This window comes from Elephantulus edwardii, unplaced genomic scaffold (genome assembly GCF_000299155.1).
Source record: "Elephantulus edwardii isolate Elephantulus edwardi_28Jun2011 unplaced genomic scaffold, EleEdw1.0 scaffold00005, whole genome shotgun sequence".
NCBI lineage: Eukaryota > Metazoa > Chordata > Mammalia > Macroscelidea > Macroscelididae > Elephantulus > Elephantulus edwardii.
The window spans coordinates 20,774,484-20,788,338 of NW_006399755.1; the positions used below are offsets into that span (position 1 = coordinate 20,774,484).

General features: G+C 39.0%; 1 protein-coding gene and 1 pseudogene across 1 annotated transcript in view; both read right to left on the minus strand.

The window, feature by feature from the left end:
- Positions 1-13,855, minus strand: part of LOC102856088 (cytochrome P450 2J2-like) — a 40,700-nt gene that overhangs the window by 10,359 nt on the left and 16,486 nt on the right. Inside the window, exons 5-6 of the mRNA XM_006879743.1 lie at positions 5,468-5,644; positions 2,074-2,215 (exon numbers count right to left, since the gene is read on the minus strand). Of these exons, the coding sequence (XP_006879805.1) occupies positions 2,074-2,215; positions 5,468-5,644 (319 nt within the window). The remainder of the gene's footprint in view (positions 1-2,073; positions 2,216-5,467; positions 5,645-13,855) is intronic.
- LOC102853777 lies at positions 5,937-8,240 on the minus strand (annotated as a pseudogene).

The window sequence follows — 13,855 nt, forward strand, 5'->3', positions numbered from 1 at the left end:
AAAATTGAAACAAAAAAGAATAAATGAAGGATTTTTACCAACTTCTGTAGTCTGAACTCACTTGAACATGTAATCAACATGTGTTAATAACTAACTGGTAATTTAAAGCAAAGATTGGAAAAAAGGAATACTGGCAGGTGGAAAATGTGAATTTGAGGACAAACAGGAAAGTGGACAGTCTATGATAGAATTTTGTAAGACCAATGAGTAATTCATTGCAAATAGCTTTTTAAAAAAACATAAATGGCAGCTATATGCCTGTATCTTGCCTGATGGAATATACAGGAATAAAACGGAATAAGCTCGTGCAAAGAAACTGCATAGATGCTCAATATCAACATGCAGAACAATGTTAGAGGCTGAGGTGGAACAGATAGATCATCAGTTATTTTTATGTAAGTTCAACTTAAAGTGAATGAAAAGAAACAATTCATGAGTGGGAAAATACAACCTCGACTTGACAGCAATCAACAACAACAATAACACATAAGAAATAGAATGAGAAAATGATATATTAATATAATGAATATGTTGTTTTTGTGGTTATGTGCTGTTAAGTTGCCTGCAATCACAGCAATACTATGTACAACAGCCCTAAGCCCTGCTTTACCCTGTGCCTATCTCACTGTCTCTGACACATCTACAGTCACTACCCAAGTCACTAAATCAATCCATCTCATAGATGGTCTTCCTCTCCTGCGCTGTCCCCACATCCTCCCAAGCGTGATGTCCTTGTCCAAGGAATGGTCCCTCCTTGCAACATGTACAAAGTAAACTTAGTGATGGTCATTCTAAAATGGCTAGAGAAGATGTTAACAGGGACCTTTTAGAGATTCAACCTCGATTTAGAAGATGTATGTTGGCTGAAAGCAGAAAATAAAATAAGGCATTTATTATGTTGTTGACTATGTATCAGTATTTAATTGTGCAGACCATAGTAAGTTGTGGATAACATTAGATGAATGAGGATTCCAAAACTCTTCATTGTCCTCATTTGGAAACTCTATAGACCAAGAAGCAGAGTTGGAGGTGACTTGCAGCACCTAACAACTACAAAACAGCTAGCTGTTTCAAAAAGCCATTCTCTTTTTGTTTAGCAAAATTATTTTTCCTGGTTGTCCAGTTAAACACGATGTTTCCCAGAATCCTCTGCATCCATGCAACTACTTTCAGGCCAAGAGAATGTGTGTAGAAATGATACCTAACACTTTTTACTTTGTCTCTAAAAACAGAGAATGCCAGTAATGTCCTTGAAGAGTGGGAGCACATCCTAAGCCTGGTTTTTGTTGTTGTGTACTGAACCGAACTATAGCTGAGCCTCCAGTGGGTTTTCAGAGGCAGTTAATCTTTCTCCCAAGGAGCAGCTGGTGGCCTTGAACCATGTGCCTTAGGGATTGCAGTGCAGAAGAGCTCATGATTTGCTGCATGTTGAAATTGAGGGAAAGCTTTCTTAGTACAAGGAATAGCACATGTAAATGAACATTATGACAGGGCAATGGGAAAATAACGTGACCTAGAGAGACTAGAATGTTGAATTGGTGGGGTGAAAGCACAAAAACAGCACATTAGAGGATATTAAATAACAGAAGACACTTAACAGAAACCAGATGGAGGTGGAAAATTGTTACTTAAAAGACCATATTTTCATAATAGCATCTTTTTTTTTAAATGAAATTTGGTAATTTCAATTAAGTCAACAATTTCCTCTTCAGATTTTTACTTTCTTGAGGAAAACCCAATGCTTTCCACTTAATTCCAACATATCAAGATAGTAAATCCTAAACTGGAAGAGAATGATTATCTTGGTCTTTGGAGAGCAGTAGGTAGATTTCAGTTACTAACATTTCTATTAGCAGAACAATATGCAGCCAAAGCTAGTATATTTGCACTACAAGGATCCATCAAAATCCTTGGGAGAAAAAGTAAAGAATATGCCAGTTCTTGAGTCTATCACATACCTGTCCACCTCATTTCTTTGCATACTGCCAAGTTTTTATCTGGCCATAACCCTGGGAAGTATATTCTAAGTGGAACTTTATGTCCTTGTCCAGGAACATCCAAGCACATACTCACCTTGAATTTCCGGGTTCAGGGCCATGTAAAGAAGACCCCAGCGCAGTGTTGTAGAAGATGTCTCTGTTCCAGCCAAGAAGAGGTCCAGTGTGCTAGTAACGAGGTTTTCATCATCAAAACTTGACGAAACAGTACCTGCATACTAGAAAGAAAAATCTTCATGGATTTATTCAGAGAAGTCCTGCATCAGAGAGCTGGAGAGTGTTTAAGAATGACAGAAGAAGAATCAATGTCTTTGAGTTGTGGTGCTGGAAAAGAGTATTGAACACATTCTGCCAAGAGAACAGACCTGTGTCTTGGAGAGAGTGAAACCAAGTTTCTCCTTGGAGCCAAGGATTTTGAAGCCCTGTCTCACCTATTTTGGGCATGTGGCTAGGAGTAACTATTCCTTGGAAAAGGACACCATGCTCAGAAGAGTGGAGAGTCAGCTCAGGAGAGGAAAACCCTGGATGAAACTGATTGATACAGTCACTGGGACATTGGGGATAGGTGTGTTGGAGTCAGTGAGACTGGCTCAGGATGGAGCAGGCTTCAGAGCTGTTGTACATAGGGCCACCTCCAGGGGACTTGATGACACCTAAAAACAACAACAATTCAGAGGGTTCCTGACTGCCCTGATAGTTAAATAATCTAGAAAGAAACTCATTGTTATCTAGTCCAAACAAACTGATAGTTGACCCTCCATTAGGTTTCTGAGGTTGTATATCAAATAAGAGGAAACTGCCCAGCTTTCACCTGAGAAGCCACCAGTAGATTTGAACCACTAGAGTCATGGTTTTCAGCAATGTCAGTGCAACAACTGACAGCCTATATTACTAGAGATTCCTTTAGAAAGAAAAGTTGTAGGGGGGAAATATCACTTTCCTTTGGCTTTGACACATGCATCTGCTTTTCTTCATGCCTCTTTAATAATGCTGGAAAGTAGATTATATATTGTTGTTGTTGTTGTTAGATGCCATCAAGTTGACTATAACTCATTGATTGTTAATGTAAGAATCATAGATCTAAACCTTGCCCTATCCTGTGCCATCCTCATCATCTCTGAATTACTTGAGCCCATTGTTATATTCACCATGTCATTTGATCTCATTGTGGGTCTTCCTCTCTTTCACTAATTCTCCACCTTTCCAAGTATGATGTCCTGTTCCAAGCATTACTCCCTCCTAACAACATGATCAAAATGTATGAAGTGTAGCTTTTCCATTCTTGTCTCCAGGGTGCACCATGGTTGTAACTCTCCAATGCATAGTTGTTTCTTCTTTTGTCAGGACTCATATCCAACACCACAATTCAAAGGCATCGATTCTTCTTCTGTCAACCTGAGTCATTTTCCATCTTTCACATGCATAAAAAGTAATTTTTGTACAACCAACGATTTATTAATTTCAAATTCTGCTTTCAAAAAATCAAAACCAGCAGCTATACAGATGTATATTACCTGATGGAATACACATGTATCAAATTGACTACATATGTGGAAAAAAAAATACTGGAGAAGCTTAATAGCAGCAGTCACAATCAGACCAGGTGCTGACTGTGGAAAAAATCATAAATTACTCAGGTGCAAGTTAAAAACAATATGAAAAAAATTTTTTTAAAAGTCCACAGGAACCACAATGTGATCTTCAGTCTACCTTACCGAAGTTCAAAACCATATAAAGAATAGGCATTCAACAGTAATGATCAAAGACCAGATGAAATGTGGGATGACATCAAGAATATAATCTGGGAAGAAAGCAAAAAGTCATTGCAAAGGCAGAGGAGAAAGATAAAGCCAAACGAATGTAAGAAGAGACTGAAAATTAGAGATGTGATCTTGTTGTTGCTAAGTGCCATCGAGTCAAATGCAGCTTAGTGACCCTATGAACAACAGCTCTGAACTTTATCCTATCCTGTGTCAGTCCCATCATCTCTGACATACTTGGGTCTATTGCTGCAGTCACTGTATCAATCCGTCTTGTTAAGGGTTTTCCTCTCTTGTTGGCGTTAGCCCGATGTCTCTATCCAAGCCATAGTCCCTCCATTTGAGACCAATCTTCATCATCTTTGCCTCTAAGAAGCACTCTGGCTGAACGTTCTTCAAGACGTATCTAATTCCTCTATTGGCAGTCCACATATTTTCAATATTCTTCCCCAACACTACACCTCAGAGGCATCAATTCTTCTTCTGTCATCCTTATTTGTTTTCCAGTACTTAGAGGCACTGCAAGTGACCGAGAAGGCCATGGCCTGAATCAGGCATACTTTGGCCTTTAAAAAGATTCCATTGCTCCTCAGTACTTTAGAGAGGTCCCTGGCAGCAAGCTTACCAAATACAACATGTCTTTTAATATCTTGACTGCTGGTATTAAGGCTGTTGATTACAGATCCAAATAAGAGGAAATTGTTGACAATTTCATATTTCAACTCACATATTCAGTGCTGGACATGCTCACTATGCTGCGCCAGGAAATTTAGACGTCAACTACCTGGCCAATCAATGGGGAGAGATCCATAGTGGTTCCCATTCCCTATAAAGGTGAGCCAATCAAGTATGGACATTAATGAACAATATCACTAGCATCACGTGCAAGCATACTACTACTGAAGATCACCCAACAATGACTAAAATAGTACACTGACAGAGAATTGCCAGAAGTTCCAGAATGGTTTAGAAGAGGCTGTGGCACCAGGAACATCATTACTGATGGCAGACAGATTTTGTTGCAAATGATATAGGTAAAAGCAAAAGATCCACCCATTTCTGGAGGGTCTGCTCTCTTCTAAGTTGTATAGTCTAAAAACCAATGGAAGGTCTCCAAGAGTTAGAGTTAACTCATGAGCAGTGGGAGGTTATTACATTAAACTATGAAGTTCAAGTCAGCTTTACTTTTGTTCTGATATTGGCACTGAAGAGAAGAGAATTTAACCAGGCACCAAAACCCCCAAAATCCCTTGACAATGAGTAACTTCTGACTCAAAGTAATCATATAGGACTAATAAACTTCTCCCTTGCATTTCAAAAGCTATTGTTTTTACAGAATCAAATTATTTTTTCTTCTATGGTGGGTTCGAATCCACTTTGAGTAGCAGCTGAGTGCATTGCCATGATGCCATCAAGGCTCCCCAGTTAGCTAAAACAAACACTCCAAACACTGAAACAACGCTTCCATACTCAAGCTTTATATTTTCTTTTATGTACAATTTATTTATATGTGAGCAGAGGATAGTCAAAAGGAAGTAAGAGGACACACTTAGGTATTCTGAGTCTTAAGTAAAATATCATAAAGTTCTTGTATTTATTTCTCATCATCTCTTTCATTTGGAGTTAATGCTACCCTTAGCACTCTGATACAGTGACAGTGTTTTTACCTTTCGCAAGTTGGCAGAATAGTGACACCATTAATTCCCTTACCTTTGTCATTTCTTTTAGATAAGCATCAATGAAGTCTCTGGGTTCATCTGGATTAAAATCTTTCCTGTGATTTTCAATCATTTGAGAAACAAACATTTTTAATTTCTCAAAGTCTTTAATGACTGTTTGGTGAGATCCAGGAAGCAATTTCATGATCTCAGGGAAGATATTGAAGAGCTGATTGATTAAAAACAAAAGCAACAATTATAGGGACAATATATTGCCACACTTCCCCTTCTCAAATAACAACAGTATCTTCCTTTTCCCCCACTCTCTGTTATTTATTTACACTTATAGGAGATGTACTGGTGTAATCCATAGGACTTAAGCTCTAATGAAAGTCTCAACTCTGGCTCTTTAAATCCCACTGTGGCTTCTCAGGAGAACAGTGGGTAAGACCCATGACTATTATCAGATCACAACAGTCTATCCTATCATGGCATGGTCTGATACAAATAATATTTAGGAACTAGATGATGAAAGATTGTCCCCTGGCAACAATCAGAGGTGGAAGTAATTGAGTGGACAGTTTTAAAAGCCTGAGGTAGAGAGCTGGCTCAAAAGGAAGACACTGCAAGTTTGGATTGTCATTGTAATTCCAATAAAATTCTTCTAGGATCTCCAGTGTATTATCACCTCAGAAAGACAAACAAGCAGATAATTTTTAAAGCCTAGATGTCTAAGACTCTTAAGGTGACTAATGCTTTTGGGAAGAGTGGTCAATTGATTGGTTGTCAAAAGTAATTTCCATAAATCCTTAAGATAAGCAATTTCATTTGGCAAAGATTCTTCTCCAGATCCAACTCCTGTAACTATATAAGATTTCCAAGACCACAGAAAAGTTTATTTAGCAAATTGTTGGATATTAGAACCTCAAGAAAAACTAAGCCAGATGTTTCCTCAGAAATGTCAGAAGACTTAATTATGCTCATGCAAAACTTACACCTAGAGGCTGTTGGTGAAAAGAGCAAGAGAACATTACAAGGTTTAAAATTACGAAAAGTGTATGTCAGAGTCACATCCTCTCTCCATACCTATTCAACCTGTATGCTGAACAAATTATTCAAAAGCTGTACTCTGTGAAGAAAACAGGACTGGAGACATCAATGACATTAGGACTGGAGGAAAACTCATCAACAACCAACATTATGCAAAAGACACAATATTGCTTGCTAAAGGAATGGAGGATAAGAAATGCTCACTGCAGAAGATCAAAGACCATAGCTTTCAGCATGGATCACATATCAAGTCAAGAAACAAAATTTATCACCACTGGACTGATAGGAAATAGCAAGATAGATGGAGAAAAGATTGAAATTGTCAATCATGTCATCTTATTTGGATACACAATGAACACCCTTAGTACCAGGAAATCAGGAGATGTACTGCACTAGGGCAGTCTCGAGTTAAAGATCTCTTCAAATTATGGAGGAACAATTATATCAGTTTAAACACTAAGATGAACCTGATTAAGGCCATTATCTTTTCAATCATTTATTAAGCATCTCAGAACCAGTCAAAGACTAAAAATGACAGGAGAAAAATTGATGCGTTAGAACTACGGTGTTGGAGAAGAGTACTGAATATTACATGGACTGCCCAAAGAACAAACAGATACATCTTAGAGAAAGTGTAACCAGAGGGGTCCTTGGAAGCAAAGATGACAAAGCTTCATCTCACACGCTTTGGGCATGTTGCTATTAGAAGATATTCCCTTGAGAAGGACATCATACTCGGAAAGGTGGAGAGTCACTGAAAGAGTGGAAGACCCTGAACCTGATGGGTTGACACAGTGACTGCAGCAATGGGCTCAAGTGTGTTAGGGATAATGAGACCAGGACAGGGTTCAGATCTGTTGTTCATACAATCACTATGAGTCATACCCAATTCCATGGCAACAAATTTAATTCTTCAAATACACCACATTTTACTGATGATTTGAGTATTGTTGACAATCTGTTGTATTTCAGAGTTGTTAGGTACCGTTGAATTGAGGATGGTGCATAGCGACCCTATGAAAAAAAATGATCTGAATCTTGTTATACTCTGTGCCAGCCTCTCAATTCCTGACACACAAGAGCCCAATGCAGTCGTCACCATGTCAATCCACTTAGTTGAGAGTGTTCCTCTCCTTGGCCAATCCTTCCTAGGTCCATGTCCTTTTCTAAGGAATAACCCCTCATGGCAACATGCACAAAATATGTGAGGTGAAGCCTTATCATTCTCAGACTAGGATGACTTAAACTAGACAGGTTTCCTATAGTATCTGTGATGTCTAGCAGTTCATTGGTCTTAGGTCAAGTTTAGTCATTTGTGTATTGTTTCCAATTGTCTCTGGAAGGTGTTCAAGTTGAAAATGAGCTACATCTAGATTAATGAGCTTACATAATTCACCAATTTCAGCGGGTAGTTGTTTAATTTTGTTGTCTGGGATGCTAAACTTAATGAGTTATGACAGATTTTTTAATGTCTGTAACCATAGCCATCATGTGATTAAATGGAAGGTGAAGAGAGGTGAAAGAATCTAACCTGTCTGCCTCTGAAGAAGTTTCTTTGTTATACATCTATAGCTTCTTCAGAAATCACAGCTTTTTCAAGCTATCTGAAGGGTCAGGCAAAGTAGTAAGTTTTCACGTGGAAGTTGTATGATGAGTTTTACTAGACAGTCCACCTCTTCTAGGAGCAACTGCAACTTGTTATTGTATAAATATAATTTTGTGACCTGAATTAGCTCTTTGAGTAATAGTGACAATATGTAAAATGATCTCCTGAATAAGTTTTAACACATTTAATTCTCTGTAACATCCGTTCTTTAATTTCTGTGTTTCTGGATTTTTTTTCAAGTCGCAGATTTTGGCCATTTGATTGTGTTATCAACTGAAAAACCACCCTTGCTTGTACAGCATTGGACCTCTTCCTTCCATTTTTGGCATCTTTCCCTTTGGTCTTGGACTCTCTTTCTTTGCTCTCTTTCCCAAGAATGCTTAAGGTTTTTGTTTGGCTGTATCTTTCATTCATAATATTGTCCTTAGGGATATTTCTCTTTAGAATCTTTCTCTAAAGTACCTTTGGTAACTCAACCTTTGGCATGAACAACATAAACCCCTTTCTTTTATTTGACACTAATAGTAACTGGAATTCAAAGATAAAGAGGCAAAGACCTGCACAATTAAAAAAAAAATTGTTGGCTTGCAGAAGTAACCAGGATGACAGCAATCACCTGTAACATGTTTGCTCTAAAGACACTATGCCACTTTCTGAGAACTCATTCCAGTGGTAAAATAGTGCTGGTAAATCAACTGGAATTACTATGCATACAATCATTCAACACTACCCTACCTGAAGTCACATTTGGCACTTATGAATGGCACTCACCCTCATCTTCAGCAGTAATTTACCTGGCCTGCCACCACCAGAACTGTGCTTCTGCACCTCTCCTCCCCAACCCCCATGCCTTTTCACTTGTCTCTGAGTCAGTTTTTAGCATGTCTGTGAAAATGAACTAAGAGGAAATTTCTCTCTCAGAGCATGCCTCCAAAATTGTTGAGCCAGCCAGGAGACATAAAAAAAAACAAACAACAAAAGTAAAAAAACAAAACCAACAACCAACCCACTAAAAAATCCAACAAACCAAAATAAAAAAAACCCAGATAAAGGGAAATATGGAGGGTTGAGGAGGGGGACAGACATCGCTGGGGAAAATCCCGATTGGCCTCTAGCATTCACATCTATCTGGTTTCTTAGCTCAGTTGCTAAAGGAGTAGGAACTGGAGTGTGAATACTAAAATTGCTTCAAGGTTTGTTAAAACTCTTGCAGTGTGTAGGGGTTTGGAAGGTCAAGAAAGACTCATGAGTGCTGGTCGCTGTGGTAGTATGGGCAATTCTCTGTGAGGTTAAATCCATGACTGAAATGGAGAAAACTGAATAGATTAGGTCCCACAAATTGCAGGAAAAATTAATCACAGTCAGAAAGCTTGTCTACCACTTGCAAACATCTGGCCTAATGATGGAAGCTTTAGAGTGCCACCTAGTTAAAGCAAAGAGAAGGAGTCAACTTCACCATAAATCTCAAAGAATGTGAAGCTATTGAAATAGGTAAGATCCATACACTTTGTGGTGAGGTCAAATCCAGCAGTCCGTCACCTGCTGGGTCCTACTCCTGGTTCTACTCAAAGGCCCTCATACCCACTGGAGCTCAGGTGAGAAGGTGGGGAAAGAGAAAACAAAGAGCAAGAAATTGCTGCTGGACTCGTAGTAAGGCAGGATCATCAGCAAGGCACACTTCACTTCTTTGCCATGACCATCTACTGGATGAAGGCCAACAAAGTACTTCCCACACAATGCAACCACTCCTCAACCTTCACCTTGGTTGTGCCCAGAGGCAAGGCAAGTCTGGAGGTGTGGCCAAAGTTCTGACAGTCTTATGATAAAGGAACTATCGGGAGACAAAAAAAAATCTTTGCATTAAACTCTCTATATATTAATCTCCAAAGAACAAATGAACAGTTTTGGCATTGGCAAATATAAAGGGTAATCACACAACTTACATACAGCAATGTAAACTGTTTGCAAGAGCTTTGGATGCCACCAAAAGAAATGTCATTGTTTCCCTGTATTGATGATATAAAGTTACCCTGTGATTCTCTGTTTCTACTTGAAGAATTAACACTGCAGTTAGTGTCTTACCTACACTTTCAGGTTTGAACTATCAAGAATGCCTAATTGCAGGTCATTGGGTTGTTTGTCAGTTTTTTGGTTACTGTCTTGTTCTGTAAGACAAAAACTGTTCCTGAGGTGGTAATAGTAAAAGCTGATTCTCCTCTCTACTTAAACTAAAGAGCTGCAAACTTTCTCATCACGTTTAGGATATTGTTGTTATGTTCCATCAAGTTAAATATGACTTACAGAAAATACTATGAGCAATGGTTCTGAACCTCACCCTATCTTGACCCCACCTCACTGTTTCTGACATATCTGCCCCTCCTTGCCATTGTCACTGTGTCAATCCATCTCATCCAGGGTTGTCTTCTCCTGCACTGACCCTTTCAAGCATGATGATTTCCTGTAAGGATTGGTCTCTCCTGGCAACATGCCCAAATTATGAGACAGAGCTTAAAAATCTTTGCCATCAAGGAGAAACCTGTTTGTTCTCTTGGAAGTCCATGGTATGTTAAGTACTCTTCTCCAGTACCACAACTCAAAGACATCAATTCTTCTGTCTTCCTTATTCAAGGCCTGCAGTCTTAAATATAAGTTGAATTTCAACATCAAGAAGACAAAGATTCTCGCCACTGGGCTAACTGGCAGCATCAGACAGATGGTGAAGAGAGTAAGATTGTTAATAGCTGCAGCTTGCTTGGCTCTACAATCAACAATCTTGGTGCCAAGAGCCATGAAATCAAAAGATGAATTGCATTGGAAACGTCTGCTGTCAGGGACCTCTCCAGAGTACTGAAGAACAATGATGTCAGTCTGGAGACTAAGGTCTAATCCAGGTGAAGGATCTGATCCAGGTGATGGTCTTCCCAATGACTTGCTGTGAATCAGAGAACTGGATAATGATTAGTCCAGGAAGACTAGTCCAGGGTAAGAGTATTGAATATACCATGGACTGCTAAGAGAACAAACAGGTCTGACCTGGAGAGTGTGAAACCAAACTGCTCCTTGGAGGCAAAGATTCTGAAGCTCCGTCTGATATACTTTAGGCATGTTGCAAGGAGGGACCAGTCCTTGGAGAAGGACATCATGCTTAGAAGGCTGGAGGAGCAACACGAAAGGAAGACCCTGGATGGAATGGATTGACTCAGTGACTAGGGTCATGGGGGTAGGTGTGTCAAGATGATGAAATTGGCTAGGATAAATCAGGGTTCAGGGCTCTTTTACATATGGTCACTAGGTGTTGGAGTCAACTCGATGGTACATAACTACAACATATTTCAACAGCAGCTGAGGCAAATTTTGCAAGAGGAGACATATTCCTTGCAGCAATGGATTAAGATTACCTGAAGCCCTTCTATCAATGAGTATCTTTGGCAAACCTGCCCAGATATATACCTGTTATTAATGGAATGGCCCTAGAAGAAAATGAAGATATAAGGCACCACAGAGAAGAATAAGTTGTTACCTCAACTTGGATAACTTACTAAGATTCTGTTTCCATTGCCACAATAAATTTCACAAGGAGAGACAGTTGTGACCATCCTGTGGAGCTACAAAACTAGTGCCTGCTTGTTAAGCTTTATGGCTCCTTGGGATTAGGGCAAGAGAAGAGTTTGAGGTCATCACCACCATCATGTGATAGATCTCTTCCAGTCAATAAGCCAGTTAACTGTCTAAAAAATTTCTTACTGTGACCTGGCCTGCTCTCCTATCTGGAGCACTAGACTGTGGCCTAGACACCTGGAGGCCCTGGCCCTGTCACCTGGAGGCCTTACCCTGCTATCTGGAGGACCTGGACCTACCACCTGGCTACCCCGGCTCTGCCTGGAAACCCCAGCCCCGCCGTCAGGTGAACTACCACTGCCACCCATCACAGTGCCCAGAGCACCAATATACTGGTGAAGACATTTCCTTCTCCCTCCCAGAGCTTGAGCTGTGGACCCTTTGAGCCCGCCTAACTGCAGCAGTTTCCTGACAGAAAAGGCTGCTAATTCCCAGGCCATATCTCCCCTCAAGTGAAGCAAGTCTTCCCTTGAATCAATGGATCAGCAAGAAAATTATGCAGAGTAGCTGCCCCACCTTGATCTGGAGCAGTGAGTTCCTGAGCCAAGGTTTTTAGACCAAAAGCCTGTTAAGGTCTCACCCATGAAAAACTCTACCACAGCAATGGCATGGGAGAAGCAGACTATCTCTCACCCTATACAAACAAACATAAAACAAGAAGTCACCACAATAAGTGACACAGTATTAATGGATTTCCTGAAGCCAGAAAGTCTGATGGAACTTTCTGACACATTTCAAAAGAACTATGATTGAATATTTTCAATGGGTGAAAGACAAACTCAAAGATAATAGGACCCTGCAAGCAAAAACCAACAGGAACTTAAAAACAAACAAACAAACAAAAACAAAACAAAAAAGCCTATCCAAGAAAATGCAGATAAAACAAATGAGGCATTAGAGGATCTGGAAAAACAAAATACCACAATCCAGAATATGAAGACCAATGTTTCATATGCTGTCAACATATTGGAGGGACATGGGAACAGATTTGAAGAGATGGAACACAGAAGCAGCAAAATAGAAGATAGAATTCTCATCACTGATATGCTAGAACAAAAAGTAGAGTCAAAAAGGAAGGAAAAGGAAGAAAGCCCAATAATAATGCAGGACACCATCAAGAGGAATATTAAGCATAAAATCGGAATACCAGAATAGGAAGAAGCAAATAAAGGCACCAAGAAAGTTGTGAAAGAATTACTAGGAGAAAACTTTCCAAGCATTATGAAGAATGACAGAATATATTCAAGAAGCTGAGCGAACACCATATAGAATAGAACAAACACCAAAGCCTATCATAGTCAAATTTACCAGAAACACAGATAAGAAGAGAATTCTGAAAGCAGCTAGGGAGAACCAAAAAGTAACCTATAAAGGAGAGCAAATAAGATTAAATGATGATTTCTCAGCATAAACAACGAAAGCAAAAAAACAGTGAAATTGCATATATCAAGCACTCAAAGAATATAAGTGTCAACCAAGAATACGGTACCCAGGAAAACTGTCCTTCATATATGAAGAAGAGTTCAAGATATTCTCAGAAAAGCAGAATCTAAGGGAGTTTGTAAAAATAAGACCAGCATTTCAGGAAATACTGAGAGAAGTACTTCTTACAGAGAGCCACAGAAAGCATAATAGACCAAAGTAACCAGAAACAACATCAAAAAGAACAAAATTATTGCAATAAAGTCTTGCTTCTCAATAATTGCACTGAATATGAATAGTTCAAATGCACTATTGAAGAGAAAAAGAACAGCAGATTGGATAAAACAAAAATTAAAAAAAAAAACTTCCTCAAACTATCAAAACCAAAACCCCCCAAAACAAAACAAAAACCAAAAAACAAAACCCATCAATATGACGTCTACAAGACACACACCTGAAAATGAAGACAAATAAAGACTAAAAATAAAAGAGTAGAAAGTACATGCTAAGAAAATGACAACTAGAAAAAAGCAGGAGTAGCAACATTAATCTCTGAAAAAATAGAGTTCAACATAAAAATCATCACAAAGGTCATTATATAATGCTTAAAGGTTCAAGAGAACAAGAGGAGATAACCATGATAAATATCTGTGCACCAAGTGATAGAGTTGCAAAATATACAAAGCAAACATTAACAGAACTGAAAAAAAGAAATAGACACTACCAATATACTTGTTGTTGTTT